This window comes from Macrobrachium nipponense, chromosome 17 (genome assembly GCF_015104395.2).
Source record: "Macrobrachium nipponense isolate FS-2020 chromosome 17, ASM1510439v2, whole genome shotgun sequence".
In the NCBI taxonomy this organism is placed as follows: domain Eukaryota; kingdom Metazoa; phylum Arthropoda; class Malacostraca; order Decapoda; family Palaemonidae; genus Macrobrachium; species Macrobrachium nipponense.
Window position 1 is genome coordinate 32,211,183 of NC_087210.1, and position 12,148 is coordinate 32,223,330.

A 12,148-nucleotide genomic window follows, 5' to 3' on the forward strand; every position below is an offset into this window, starting at 1 on the left:
ACGAGCAGAACAGGGAAACAAGGTAAAACCTAAGCCTGAGTCTGATCGCACCAGAGTAGAGTAGCAATTCCAAGTCAATTGGAAACGCATTCTCTAAGCCTAGTTCCGCCCCCACCGGAGTGGGGAAGCAGCGATAACACCAGAGAAATACGGAAAATAGAGCGGCGGGAACAGTGGTACTAAGAACTCCGGCGTATAACATCCTGGCGAATGTGATGGTAGATCACACCTCGCTGGAATAAACACAGGCCCGGAGACATACCAACAGAGACTACATAATCTTCTAATCCTTAACCTCCTCCGACTAATCCCCCGGAACAGTGCTCGACGCTCCAGCTGCTGCTCACCGGTAGGATTACTTGGTCAGCGAGCTAACGAAGCACCACCGGAACAGGTCCGGAACGGAAGGAAGAGCCCGGAGGAGAAAGGTAAACTAGTAATCGCCTGGCAACAGCAACCGGTCAGGGGATTACCAGCCTCCGAGAAGCCGTGAAATAGCCTACTACTAAAGGGGCAGAAGATGGCAGGCCAACTGACACCCTAAAGGAGGTAATAGCCAAGGCTATACTTTACAAAATTTATTGATAAGAAATTATTGGAAGTACCAACGAATAAAGGCAAGCCCATCTACAAGCCTAGCCTAACCCTCCAAAAATGGATAGCCCGATCTGGTCAGGTAGCCTAGGATTGGCGCCTACTAGTTCGTCACGAAAGAGGACACACTAGAGCCTAACCTAACCCTCCAAAATCGAATATATCAACCTGGTCAGGTAAGATAGGCCTAGCACCTACATTATGTAACAAGAGAGGAACTCTCTAGTAATGGATCACCCTCCAAAACTAATATGTCAGTCTGGTCAGGTTAGCCAGGACTAGTACCAACTATGGGTAGTGAGAAGTACTCTCAACCACTAGCCTACCTTCCAAAACCTAGCCTAGACCTGGTCAGGTAGGCTAGGGTAGGTAGATATTCGTGTAGGACTTCCAAACCTCATCAAAATACAATTAGCAATATAATAATATTATAATAAAATAAATAATACCACATACACTACATGCATGAGCACCGCGAATGAATGAATGTTCCTTTACCTCCCAAAACTAAAATGGAGTATCGCTAGGCTAGCCTAGGTCGCCTCAAACACAATACTCGCGCATGATGTAGGATTTAAAAAAAAAAAAAAAAAAATCACTGCACTCTCGTAAGGGAACCAAATCACTCCTGAAGGACTGATGATAAATGAGGGAAACCCCCTAAAGAGGCTAAATAATGTAATGGTTCAAACCATGATACATCAACCTATTGGTACCCATCAGAAGCGAAATGGTAAAATTTCACAACAACAGTAACGTATACTGTGATGTGCAAAAACGGTGAACATAAAATATACACCGCAATAAAAAGTTGAGATGAATAAGTACGCGGTCTACAATGCATCCAAAAAGGCCGACCCAGGAACAGCAATGCTCAGCTCCCATGCCAACGCTTCATTATTAAACAACACCATACTTGATGCATAGTTGCCTAACTGCGTTCAAAGCCAAAAAATAATATACTCAACTTAGATGAAGATGCTTCTTGAAGGTCTGAAGACATGATGACTTCTAAAAATCACAAAATACCTTGTAGTAAAAACAAACGTGTTAACGCTTCGAGTGCTATTGAAAGAATGGCGTTCTTGGCAGAGGCAGTAGTAGTAGCGAGCGGAAGGTAACCGTTGTAACAGCACCTCTGCAGAGGGGGATTTTGAGAGAGGAGAGATCTATTTGGTGAAGTATCTGTGATAGTGGCTTCCACTCGCCCCTGATGCTATACCAACACCCTTTGAGGGTGAGCGAGCCAGAGGTAGTAACTCTGGCATTCCATATGGCTTTTTCTCTGGTATATTTAGCATTATTTATACCTAGAAATGAGTGCTGTAGGAACATTTCACTGGGCGACACAGGTCTTCCCCCAGAAATAGATTTTTCCTTTGTCAAAATCCCTTTTTTGTCCCTCCAGAAACAAGAGCCCGTAGTGTTACATGGTTTTTAAAAGCCTGATTATTATCATAATTTACATATAATAATTAAATTTGCAGTTTTGAATTCCAATGGGTTTAATATGCCAATACATTACAAAACTAATGGGTATTGTGTGGATTCTGGAGTGACAGCATTTTATCTTGTAAGAACATTAAGTTGAACAGTAAACAATGCTGTTTAGTATAGTATGTATAAGTTATAACTAGCCATTTATTTAATGCAGAATAATAACCATTTAGAATGCTGCTAACTAGGTAGCTATGCCAGAGCATGTTAGGTGATTATTATTGTTTAATACAAAAATTACAGTTTTCTAGACTGTCCACTGGTATTTGCTTCAGCTAAGGTAAATAACTAGGATTCATTGCCCTTTGCATGTTTGTATTACACAGTCTGTTAAGAGTTATAGACTGAATAGTAAAATTTTTAAAAGTTTCTTTGCTAGACAGTTAGAAGGGGTCTTGTATGACAGGAGAGCATGTAGCATTTTTTTTCCAACTGACATCATATATTCCTTATATTACAGTATCTCTCACTAAATGAGGCAGACCTACAGCTTGTTCGTGTCATGAAAACAGGTGATGTTGTAGGAGCTGCATGGCCAGATGATATTATTAGTGTGAAACCAGAACATCTGGCTTCAGGAGCAGCTCGTGCAAGCTTACTTGACACACTGCTGACTCATATTAATTCAATACAGCAGACCCAGGCAATAATCAACCTACTTAAACTATGGCCACCATTTGGTCCAGAGGTAATAGCTAAATATATTCTGTTGATACATGGTACTTTTGATTTTTGGTTTACAATTATGTACTATATGTTAGTTTTGTTGAAATTGGTGTGCTAATCTTTATTTTTTTTAATTACTCAAAATTGCATCATAAAATCATTTCTCATATTTATTGATTGCTTTGGAGATACATTTTAATTTCTTTCTTGTTCTGTGCCTTTGTTTAAATAGGAATATGAAAATGCTGTCACTAATCCTTGGATATTGGTTCTGACCAAAACAATGGAGGTTACCAGAGGTAATCCTATTGTTGGATTAGAGGTTATTTGGGAGTCAGCACAAGTTGCAGTAAAACAGAATCAAGTAAGTACATCACCTATTGCTCTTGATTTGGTTTTGGTGAGGATTAAATATGCTAATTTGATTATTCATAATGTCATTTTAATTTATTCTATATTGTAAGTTCCAATTATAGCATTTATATTTTATGAACTGTATTTACATTTCCATTTCAGCTACCAAGAGAATCAATGACACTTCTTGTCAAGAAATTGCAAGCTCTTGGCCGTTTATCTTTAAGATACAGTTCAAAAGTAGCACTGCTCTCTGAAGATGAAATCTTACATGCCGAGGTTCTGAAAAATATAAAAGCTTTAGATGAGGTAAATATGCATTACTTTTACGCTTCTACTTTAATTGGTATCCTCTAGTACCAGGATTCCAACTGTTGATAGCAATACATATTGCACAGTATTTAAGATTAAAAGGATCATATGTTGAGTTTTCCTTGGGGCAAAAATGTAAATGAACTCAAGATTATAAAATACCATAAATAGGCACCTTAACCAGAACTAGTCCCGTTATGGCACCATAAATCGCCGATTTTATGGCACTTGTCCGGATCGCTGATAACGGAGTCCACCAATAACCCGGGACTGCCTGTATTGATGCGTTCCAGACCCCCAAAATATTAAAAAAAAATACATTTTACAGGGAATAAACACAGTTTTACATACAGAAAAGAATGAGAAATAAATATAAATGAATAATGAACATTTAACATCACTCTTATTTTTACGGAAGACTTTGTTAGCGTATGGTAGACGGAGAGGAGAGGAGAGGTTACTCTTTGGAAGGGGAATCCCCCTCCAGAAGGACTTCAGGTATCATTAACCTTCTGGGGTTACTTCTCTAGGTTTTTTAGTAGCACTGTCAGAGGTTACTTCCCCACTTTGTTTTTCACTCTTTGTTCTTCACTGGCACTATGGATGCCTGTACGCTTTTCTGAATTTTTCAAACCAGCCTCTGCTGGCCTTGAAATCACTAAGAGCAGCACTTGTTGTTGGCATTTTCTTACTTAAATCGGCATGCAGCATCCTCGCTTTCACACAAATGATCGCTTCAGACACACTATCACCTACGTACTAACTGTATTTTGTTGATCCATACCAACAGCAACTTTTCAACATTTTCCACTAGTTGAGATCTCCGATTTAGATAATGACGTTACCCCTTCCGCAACATGAGCTGCCTTGATTTCATCTTTCTTTGCTAGGATAGAGCTGATCGTTGACACCGACGTACCGTACATCCTAGCGAGATCAGCTACACGTGTCCCACTTTCATACTTTGCTACAAGTTCTTTCTTGAATCTATCGTATTTCTGGTCTGTTTCACCAAAGGGGTGACACTTACACCTTTCTTGGGCCCCATGATGACTACTTTGTAATGAGTTTTATGGTGAAATATTGCACAAAACATAAGAAACATTTGCGGCAATGCAGACTACGAGCGCCGAGATGCTTGTTAGGTGAGAAACAAAGCCAGAATGGGTCACGAGAGAAAACAGGATGCTTTGTTTGGGCGCTTTATACGGAGCCCGCTTCACGAGCTGGGCCCAGATGGAGCGTTACAGAGTGTATGAAAATCAAGGAAGCGTACAATAACCAAGACAAGATTTCGGACAAAAAGTTTACGAAAACTGAAACATATGAAATGAGAGGCATACAAAAACCGAGGTTCCACTGTATGGTCCCTCTTAATGAGAGAATGCCTTGATGAAGTCATTGGGCTTCAGCACGGCATATCATTCCCGTGCTGAAGCGTGGTGACGGGCAAGAGGGCTCTCGAACTGGGGAATTTTTGTTTTTCCTCAGTTTGACTCTAAATTTCTCTCATCCTATTTCTATTACTTATAATTGTTTCATTCTTCTTCATATTTATCAACTTTCTCCAACCTTGCTGTCAAAACTCTTACCCATTTCACTGTCCAGATGTTTTTTTTTGGGGGACATCATATCCGGGATTGGAAATTTTTTCAAAATCAATTGTGGGAGCTGTGGTGGTCTTGCCAACTACCCGATAATGTTTGGACACCTTGGAATGTCAGTATTTCCATACTGGCATGCGGGACTATTCTCCAACCAAAACTTGGCCTTCGGATTCCAGGGGTTGGCCGGTTTCATAGAGATAGGACTCTCGGCATTCTGTCCGGTTTGCCTGCCACTATGATTAGAGTGGGGATGATTGTATTCCTGTAATGCTCTCAGTCCCATCAAGCGGGTTTGGCATACACTTGAGCCACTCTAATCATAGTGGTACCATCCCTTTGTGGTAGGGTAGGGAGTGGACATTTGGGAAGCAGCTCTCGCAGGTGTCATTGGTGGAGAAATTAATTTCATGAAAGGGTAAGGGGTTCTCTTTTGGGATGTCAGACAGTCTTAATTTTTTTTTCTTTCCCCCAACTAATTTAATGACGGAAATTAATGTTTCTAATACCCCTGGATCGAATGGCGAACCTCAGACACTGTTGACGACCTCTGCTAATTTAATTAGGGAAAACTCTGTTGATGACCTCGGAACTAGGAAGGACCATTCTATTGATATTCCAAAATTGAGTAATCTGGGTAACGCAAGGAAACTTCGAATCCTTCATGTTACCCAAATTCCAATAGAGACAAATTATGATAATATATATAAAGAATTTAAGTGTTATGGATCTATAACAGAAATAAGAATGAAACTGGAAGATACAAAATGGGATTCATGGATATCTTACAATAGTCATGATGAAGCATTTAATGCAATATGTAATGTTAATAATATCAAAATTAATAACTTGAATATAATGGCTGCTCTTTGCGACAAGGTACCAAAGGATTTGGATGTTTATAGACCTGCGGACTGGTTTGAAAAAGATGCTGATTTAGTTATGCCTTCCCAGAGGAAGCCAAAACCACCGATGTGGCTTGTAGCTGAATCTCAGGGGGTTACAGGGAACTATTTCAAATATGCAAATTAATTCAGAAAAAAGTAGGAACTATTGCACCAGGAGATATATCTCGTTTTGGAAAAAATAGTTACCTTATCCATGCCAAATCATGCACACAGTCTGCAATACTATCCAACCTTAAAACAAATGATGATGATATTAAGTTAGATGTCAAACCCCACCTAAATTTTAGCTACGGAAGGGGAGTAGTTTTTAACAAAGAGATCTGTATGAATTTACAGAGGAGGAGATACTGGCCATGTGTCCACTAAATGTATGGAAAGTACACAAAGTCCCGGGTACATCAATGATTATCCTTACTTTCCAGGATGCTGGTGTACCTTCCCGTATTATTATTGAAAATGAAGTTATTAAAGTTCGACCATTCAAGCAGAAGCCACTGCAATGTTTTAATTGTTTTAAATTTGGACACCCGTCAAAAGTTTGCAAAAACGAAAAAATGTGTGGTATTTGCTCTAAATCTTACCATGGAGAATGTGCACTTGATGCCAGGTGTTTAAATTGCAGCTCAAATCATAAATCCACTGACCGGAGCTGTGAGCTGTATAAGTCCGAAGAAGCTGCCCTTAACAAATCCAATTTAGAACATATAAGTGTGGGATATGCCAAAAGACTATTAGATAAATCAAGTAGTTATGCAAAGGCACTTAAATCAAACCCACCTAGCACTGCCAATAGTTCTATAAAAAGAAATATACCATCCAATGATAAAATGCTGCATGATGAGGTAAGCATATTGCCTTCTGAGGCTTTGCCACAATGTATTAACAGTGGGGCATTGCCCATCCCCGTACTACCTTCGTCCCCCATTACAATTAGTAGTAAAAACCTCTCTCAGGCCATGTCCTTGCCTGATTTGATGGAGGTTCCACTTAAAACCAACTTGCCTGGTGCACCTGTTGTGGGGAAGGTGCAAAAACCTAGAAGCCCACCACCTATTAATCGAAAAAGAGAGAGACCTCCATCTCTCTCACCCCCTTCCATCAGAAACATTAAAGCTATGACGTCAAATAAATTTGATGTTTTATCTATTGGTGTTTCTGATCAACTGGAAGATAACTTGAATAAATCAGAAATTCAAGTTGAGGTCCACCATCCGCCTCAACAAATAGATCAAAAGGACACAAAGAAAAAGACAAACGTAAAACCCAATATATCAAGACCATCTCTAAAGAAACCTACAGGAAATAATGTTAGATTAAAAGTTGCCAGTGGGAAGACCTCATCCAAGATGTCTTCCAGAAGTGATCCATAGTTTTCTCCTCCATTTTGCAGTGGAATTGTCAGGGTTTAAGGGCCAAATATGAAGAACTTAAGCTACTAATTCATGAGCATTCCCCCATAATTGTATGTCTACAAGAGAGCAAGCTTGATGCTAATACTCCTTGTCCTCGAGAGTATATTAGCTATAGAACACCATATAATCAACAAGCAGGGAGCCATGGCGGAAGTCTCATTTACGTTCGTCGAGATGTTCCCCAAATATCTTTGTCTATTCGTACACCTCTGCAGGCAGTGGTTGTACAGATTGATATAGGAAGAAAATATACAATATGCTCTCTGTACCTACCTCCAAATGATAATATTTTGTATAATAATTTAGTAGAGGTGATTCAACAACTCCCCCAACCTTTTCTCTTATTGGGAGATTTGAATGGTAGACATCCTTTATGGGGCGATGTTTTAGCAAACACAAGGGGCAATATTATATCATCAATTGTGGAAAATGAGGATGTTGGACTCCTTAATACAGGAGAGCCCACACATTTTCATGTCCAGACAGGTACCTTGTCATGCATTGACCTATCAATCGCAAGCTCTAATTGCCTTCTCGATTTCGATTGGAGGACATTAGGTGATTGGCATACTAGTGATCATGCACCAATCATTATAAGCACCAACAATGGTCCACCTTCACAGAGATCGCCACGATGGAATCTTGACAAGGCAGACTGGGGTAGATTTCGTGAGCTAAGCGAAATTGAAGGGAATGCAGAACAGTTTGAAAATATTGATGATGCCATAGACATGCTGAATGGAACCCTTCATACAGCAGGAGTCAATTCAATTCCCAAAACAACAGGGTTATTCAAACGACGACCAGTCCCCTGGTGGTCTTCAGAACTAACTGCCCTGCACAGAGCCACAAGAAGGTCTTTAACCCGATTGCGCAGACGCCGTACTGAGGAGAATTTAATTACATACAAGAAATGTAGAGCACAGTTCCGTCGTGCCATGAAAGAAGCTAGGCGCCAGTCTTGGGTGTCTTTTGTTTCCTCCATTAACAGTAGAACACCACCATCTTCTGTGTGGAGGAAAGTGAAAAAGATAGCAGGCAAATTCACCCCCAACCCACCACCAGTGTTGAAGGTGAATGATCAGTATGTGACTGGAGCAACTGACGTTAGCAATGCCCTGGCGGATCATTTCTCAAATGTATCACGCAAGTGTGAAGCAGCTCCTGGTCACCAGTTTAGGAGCAATGAAGAAAAGAAAATTTTAAATTTTGCAACAGGAAGGGAAGAGTCATACAACTCTCCTTTTACTGAAAGAGAATTTGACTCCGCACTTGCTACATGTAATGATACAGCCCCTGGACCCGAATGAAATTCCATATGCAATGATTAAACATGTACCTGTTAATACCAAGTTGTTTATTTTAAGCATTATTAACAGAATATGGGATGATCATAGTTATCCAAGTGTTTGGGAACTAGCCATTATTTTAGCCTTTTTAAAACCTGGTAAGGATAAGTTTTTAGCTGCAAACTATCGACCAATTGCATTGACATCTTGTTTATGTAAGATCATGGAGAAGATGGTCAATGTAAGACTGGTATGGTACCTGGAAAAGAAGGGTATTTTATCACCTATCCAGTGTGGATTTAGAAAAATGCATTCAACGACTGATGTGTTGATGCGACTGGAATCCTCTATTTGTGAAGCCTTTGCTTCCAAACAGCACCATGTAACAGTCTTTTTTGATCTTGAGAAGGCATATGATACTGCATGGAGATATGGTATACTTAAAACCATTCATGAATTGGGGTTACGAGGAGAGTTACCATTGTTCATTCAATCATTTGTTTCACATAGATTTTTTCAAGTCAGAGTGGGGGAAACTCTATCAGAGAGGAGATGTCAGGAAGAAGGAGTTCCCCAGGGTAGTGTGCTAAGTGTAACACTATTTGCACTAGCCATTAATGGGATATCCTCTGTCATTCCCCAAGATATTCTCTCAACATTATTTGTAGATGATCTCTCCATATCATTTGCTGGATCTAGGATGTCGATTGACAAAATTATTCAGTGGGCTGATATGAATGGATTTAAGTTTTCGACAAACAAAACTACTGTTGTCCATTTCTGTCGTATTCGGGGAGTACATCCGACCCACGATATAATACATCAAAGGCCAACGGATCCCATGTGTAAATGAAGCTAGATTTTTAGGTTTGATATTTGATTGCAGGTTGACATGGGTTCCTCACTTAAAGGCGTTAAAAGTTAAGTGTCTTGAGGCTCTGAATCTTTTAAAAGTATTGTCACATACATCATGGGGGGCAGACCGCAAAACTATTTTAAAATTATACAAGGCCTTAATTTTTTCTAAAATTAGTTATGGGTGTGAAATATACTCCTCAGCCACCCCAAGCAGATTAAAGGTATTAGATTCTATACACCATGCTGGTATTAGACTGTCTACAGGAGCGTTTAGAACTTCGCCTATTCCAAGTCTCCTTGTTGACGCTGGAGAATTAACTTTAGACCTTTACCGAAAGTCTTCTATTATTCGGTATTGGTTTGGGTTGCAAAGACTTCCCAATTCTTTAGCTTGTCAGACTGCAAACTTTGTAAGGCATTTTAGATATTTTGAGTTACACCCAAAATCTCCTCAACCTTATGGTTTTCGGGTAAAACAATTAATAAACGGTCTTGATATAGCAAGAAATAGAGTTCTTCCATTCAAGATATCAGCAACCCCTCCATGGAAATTACCAGATATATCTTTTTGTAAATATTTTATTGGTATAAAAAAGAACATGACTGAATTAGAAGCCAGGTCTCTCTTTCGTGAACATGTCGAAGAACATAAGGAATCTACTTTTATATTTACAGATGACTCCAAATCTGATGCTGGCGTTGGATTTGGAGTATATAGTAGTTCTTTTAATTGTAGAGGTACACTTCCTCTAGTATCTTCCATATTTACTGCATAAATATATGGCATATTAACCGCTATTGAGAAAATAGCACTAAGTGATGCAAGAAGTGTCCTTCAAGCTTTAGAAGTTTTTAATTCTAGTAACCCTTTGGTTTTAAAGATTTTAGAGTGGCTTTTTATTATTGGTCTGAAAGGCATAACTGTTCGATTTTGTTGGGTTCCGGCACACGTAGGTGTGTGTGGAAATGAGGAGGCAGATTCACTGGCAAAGAATGCTGCAGCTGAGTTGCTACCAAGAAGGTATCCCATTCCATGTAATGATTTTTTACCTACAATTAAGAATTTTATTTGTAATAATTGGCAAAAGCATTGGGAAAGCTTAGCCGATAATAAGATGAGAGAAATAACAAATGTTATATCCCCTTGGAAATATAACGTGATGCCCCGAAAGTGGGAGACTACTCTTTGTCGTCTCCGAATTGGTCACACTCGGATGACACATGAGTTTTTGCTAGCTGGCCAACACCAACCATATTGTGACGACTGTTTGATACCCTTGACCGTGAAGCACTTGTTGACTGAATGCCCCACTTCACTTATAGCACGGAAAGAAATAGATATCTGTTTGAGGCTCGAGGTGAGGATGGCAGGTTCATCCTTGCCAAGATTCTTGGACATGATGTGTCGTACAATGCAAGTGGCATTTTTAGATTTATTTCAGAAGCAGGTCTTCTGAAAGCTATTTAACTTTTACAATGATATTTGCTTTTATGGTTTTAATTGCATATAATTATTCTTTATTTATAATAAACGATATCGGCGTCAATGACCTTCGATGTCAGGATGCCAGAGAACTAACAATCATTCATTCATTCATTCCACTGTATGGTAGTATATCTTAAAATTCTAAATATATGTACAGTCAAGTCCAAAAGTTCATCAACACACTCTGATTATCATTTTAACAGTACATAGATGGCGCTGGTCTTGCCACCACCAGAGTGAACTTAGAGTGGCCATTCTTCACTCTTCCAGCCCCATTCACAAAAAAAAAAAATTAAATTATAAAGCAAGTATACACCCTAAGTATCAAGAGGGCTAACATGCCTCAGTGGCGTGGTTGGTTTGGTGTTTGCTTCTCACCTCGGTGGTCGCGGGTTCGATTCTTGGCCATTCCATTGAGGAGTGAGAGATGTGTATCTCGGGTGATGGAAGTTCACTCTCGACGTGGTTCGGAAGTCATGTAAAGCCGTTGGTCCCATTGCTGAATAACCACTGGTTCCATGCAACCTAAAAGCACCATACAAACAAAATACAAACATGCCATAAAGAAAAGTATTTCTTAAAATGTATCTACTACCAATGTGAACATCCAACTATTTCTTGTCATTTACTACCAAAATAGACTGACAAGAGAACTGATAATGAAGAACAACCCAGACCTGCCAATAAAACCTGATAATGAAAAACAACCCGGCCCCGCCAATAAGATATGTATCCCCTTAAGACAGACAAATGTAGTAGTACAGTAAACCACCTGTATTTGCGTTCCCATGATTCGCGGACTTGCCTATTCGTAGGGTTCTCTAAGGAACATATATAGGCATTTTTTGCGGAAAATTCACCTATTCGAGGCATTTTTCACTGAGAAATATTCACTAATTACCATATTTTCATGACTAAATGAACTTTTTTGTGATAAAGCTATTAACCCTCTTACACCGATTGGACGTATTAAACGTTGAGATAAATTGTCTCCCGGGTGCCTATTGGACGTATTAAACGTCAACATAGACATTTTTTTTTTTAAATTCGCGGAAAAATACTTATAGGCTTACCAGCCGAAAACTTTTGAATCTCGCGCCTTGGGGGATGCTGGGAGCTCGTGGATCAAGGCATTGTTTTGTTTACAACCGTTACGCAGGCGCACAAG

General features: G+C 39.5%; 1 protein-coding gene across 2 annotated transcripts in view; it reads left to right on the forward strand.

Annotated features, from left to right (window-relative positions):
• LOC135196168 (NBAS subunit of NRZ tethering complex-like) overlaps positions 1 to 12,148 on the forward strand; it is a 668,624-nt gene that overhangs the window by 618,304 nt on the left and 38,172 nt on the right. For both annotated transcript variants that reach the window (XM_064222745.1, XM_064222744.1), the window contains 3 exons: positions 2,552 to 2,779; positions 2,990 to 3,121; positions 3,274 to 3,420. In XM_064222745.1, the coding sequence (XP_064078815.1) occupies positions 2,552 to 2,779; positions 2,990 to 3,121; positions 3,274 to 3,420 (507 nt within the window). The remainder of the gene's footprint in view (positions 1 to 2,551; positions 2,780 to 2,989; positions 3,122 to 3,273; positions 3,421 to 12,148) is intronic.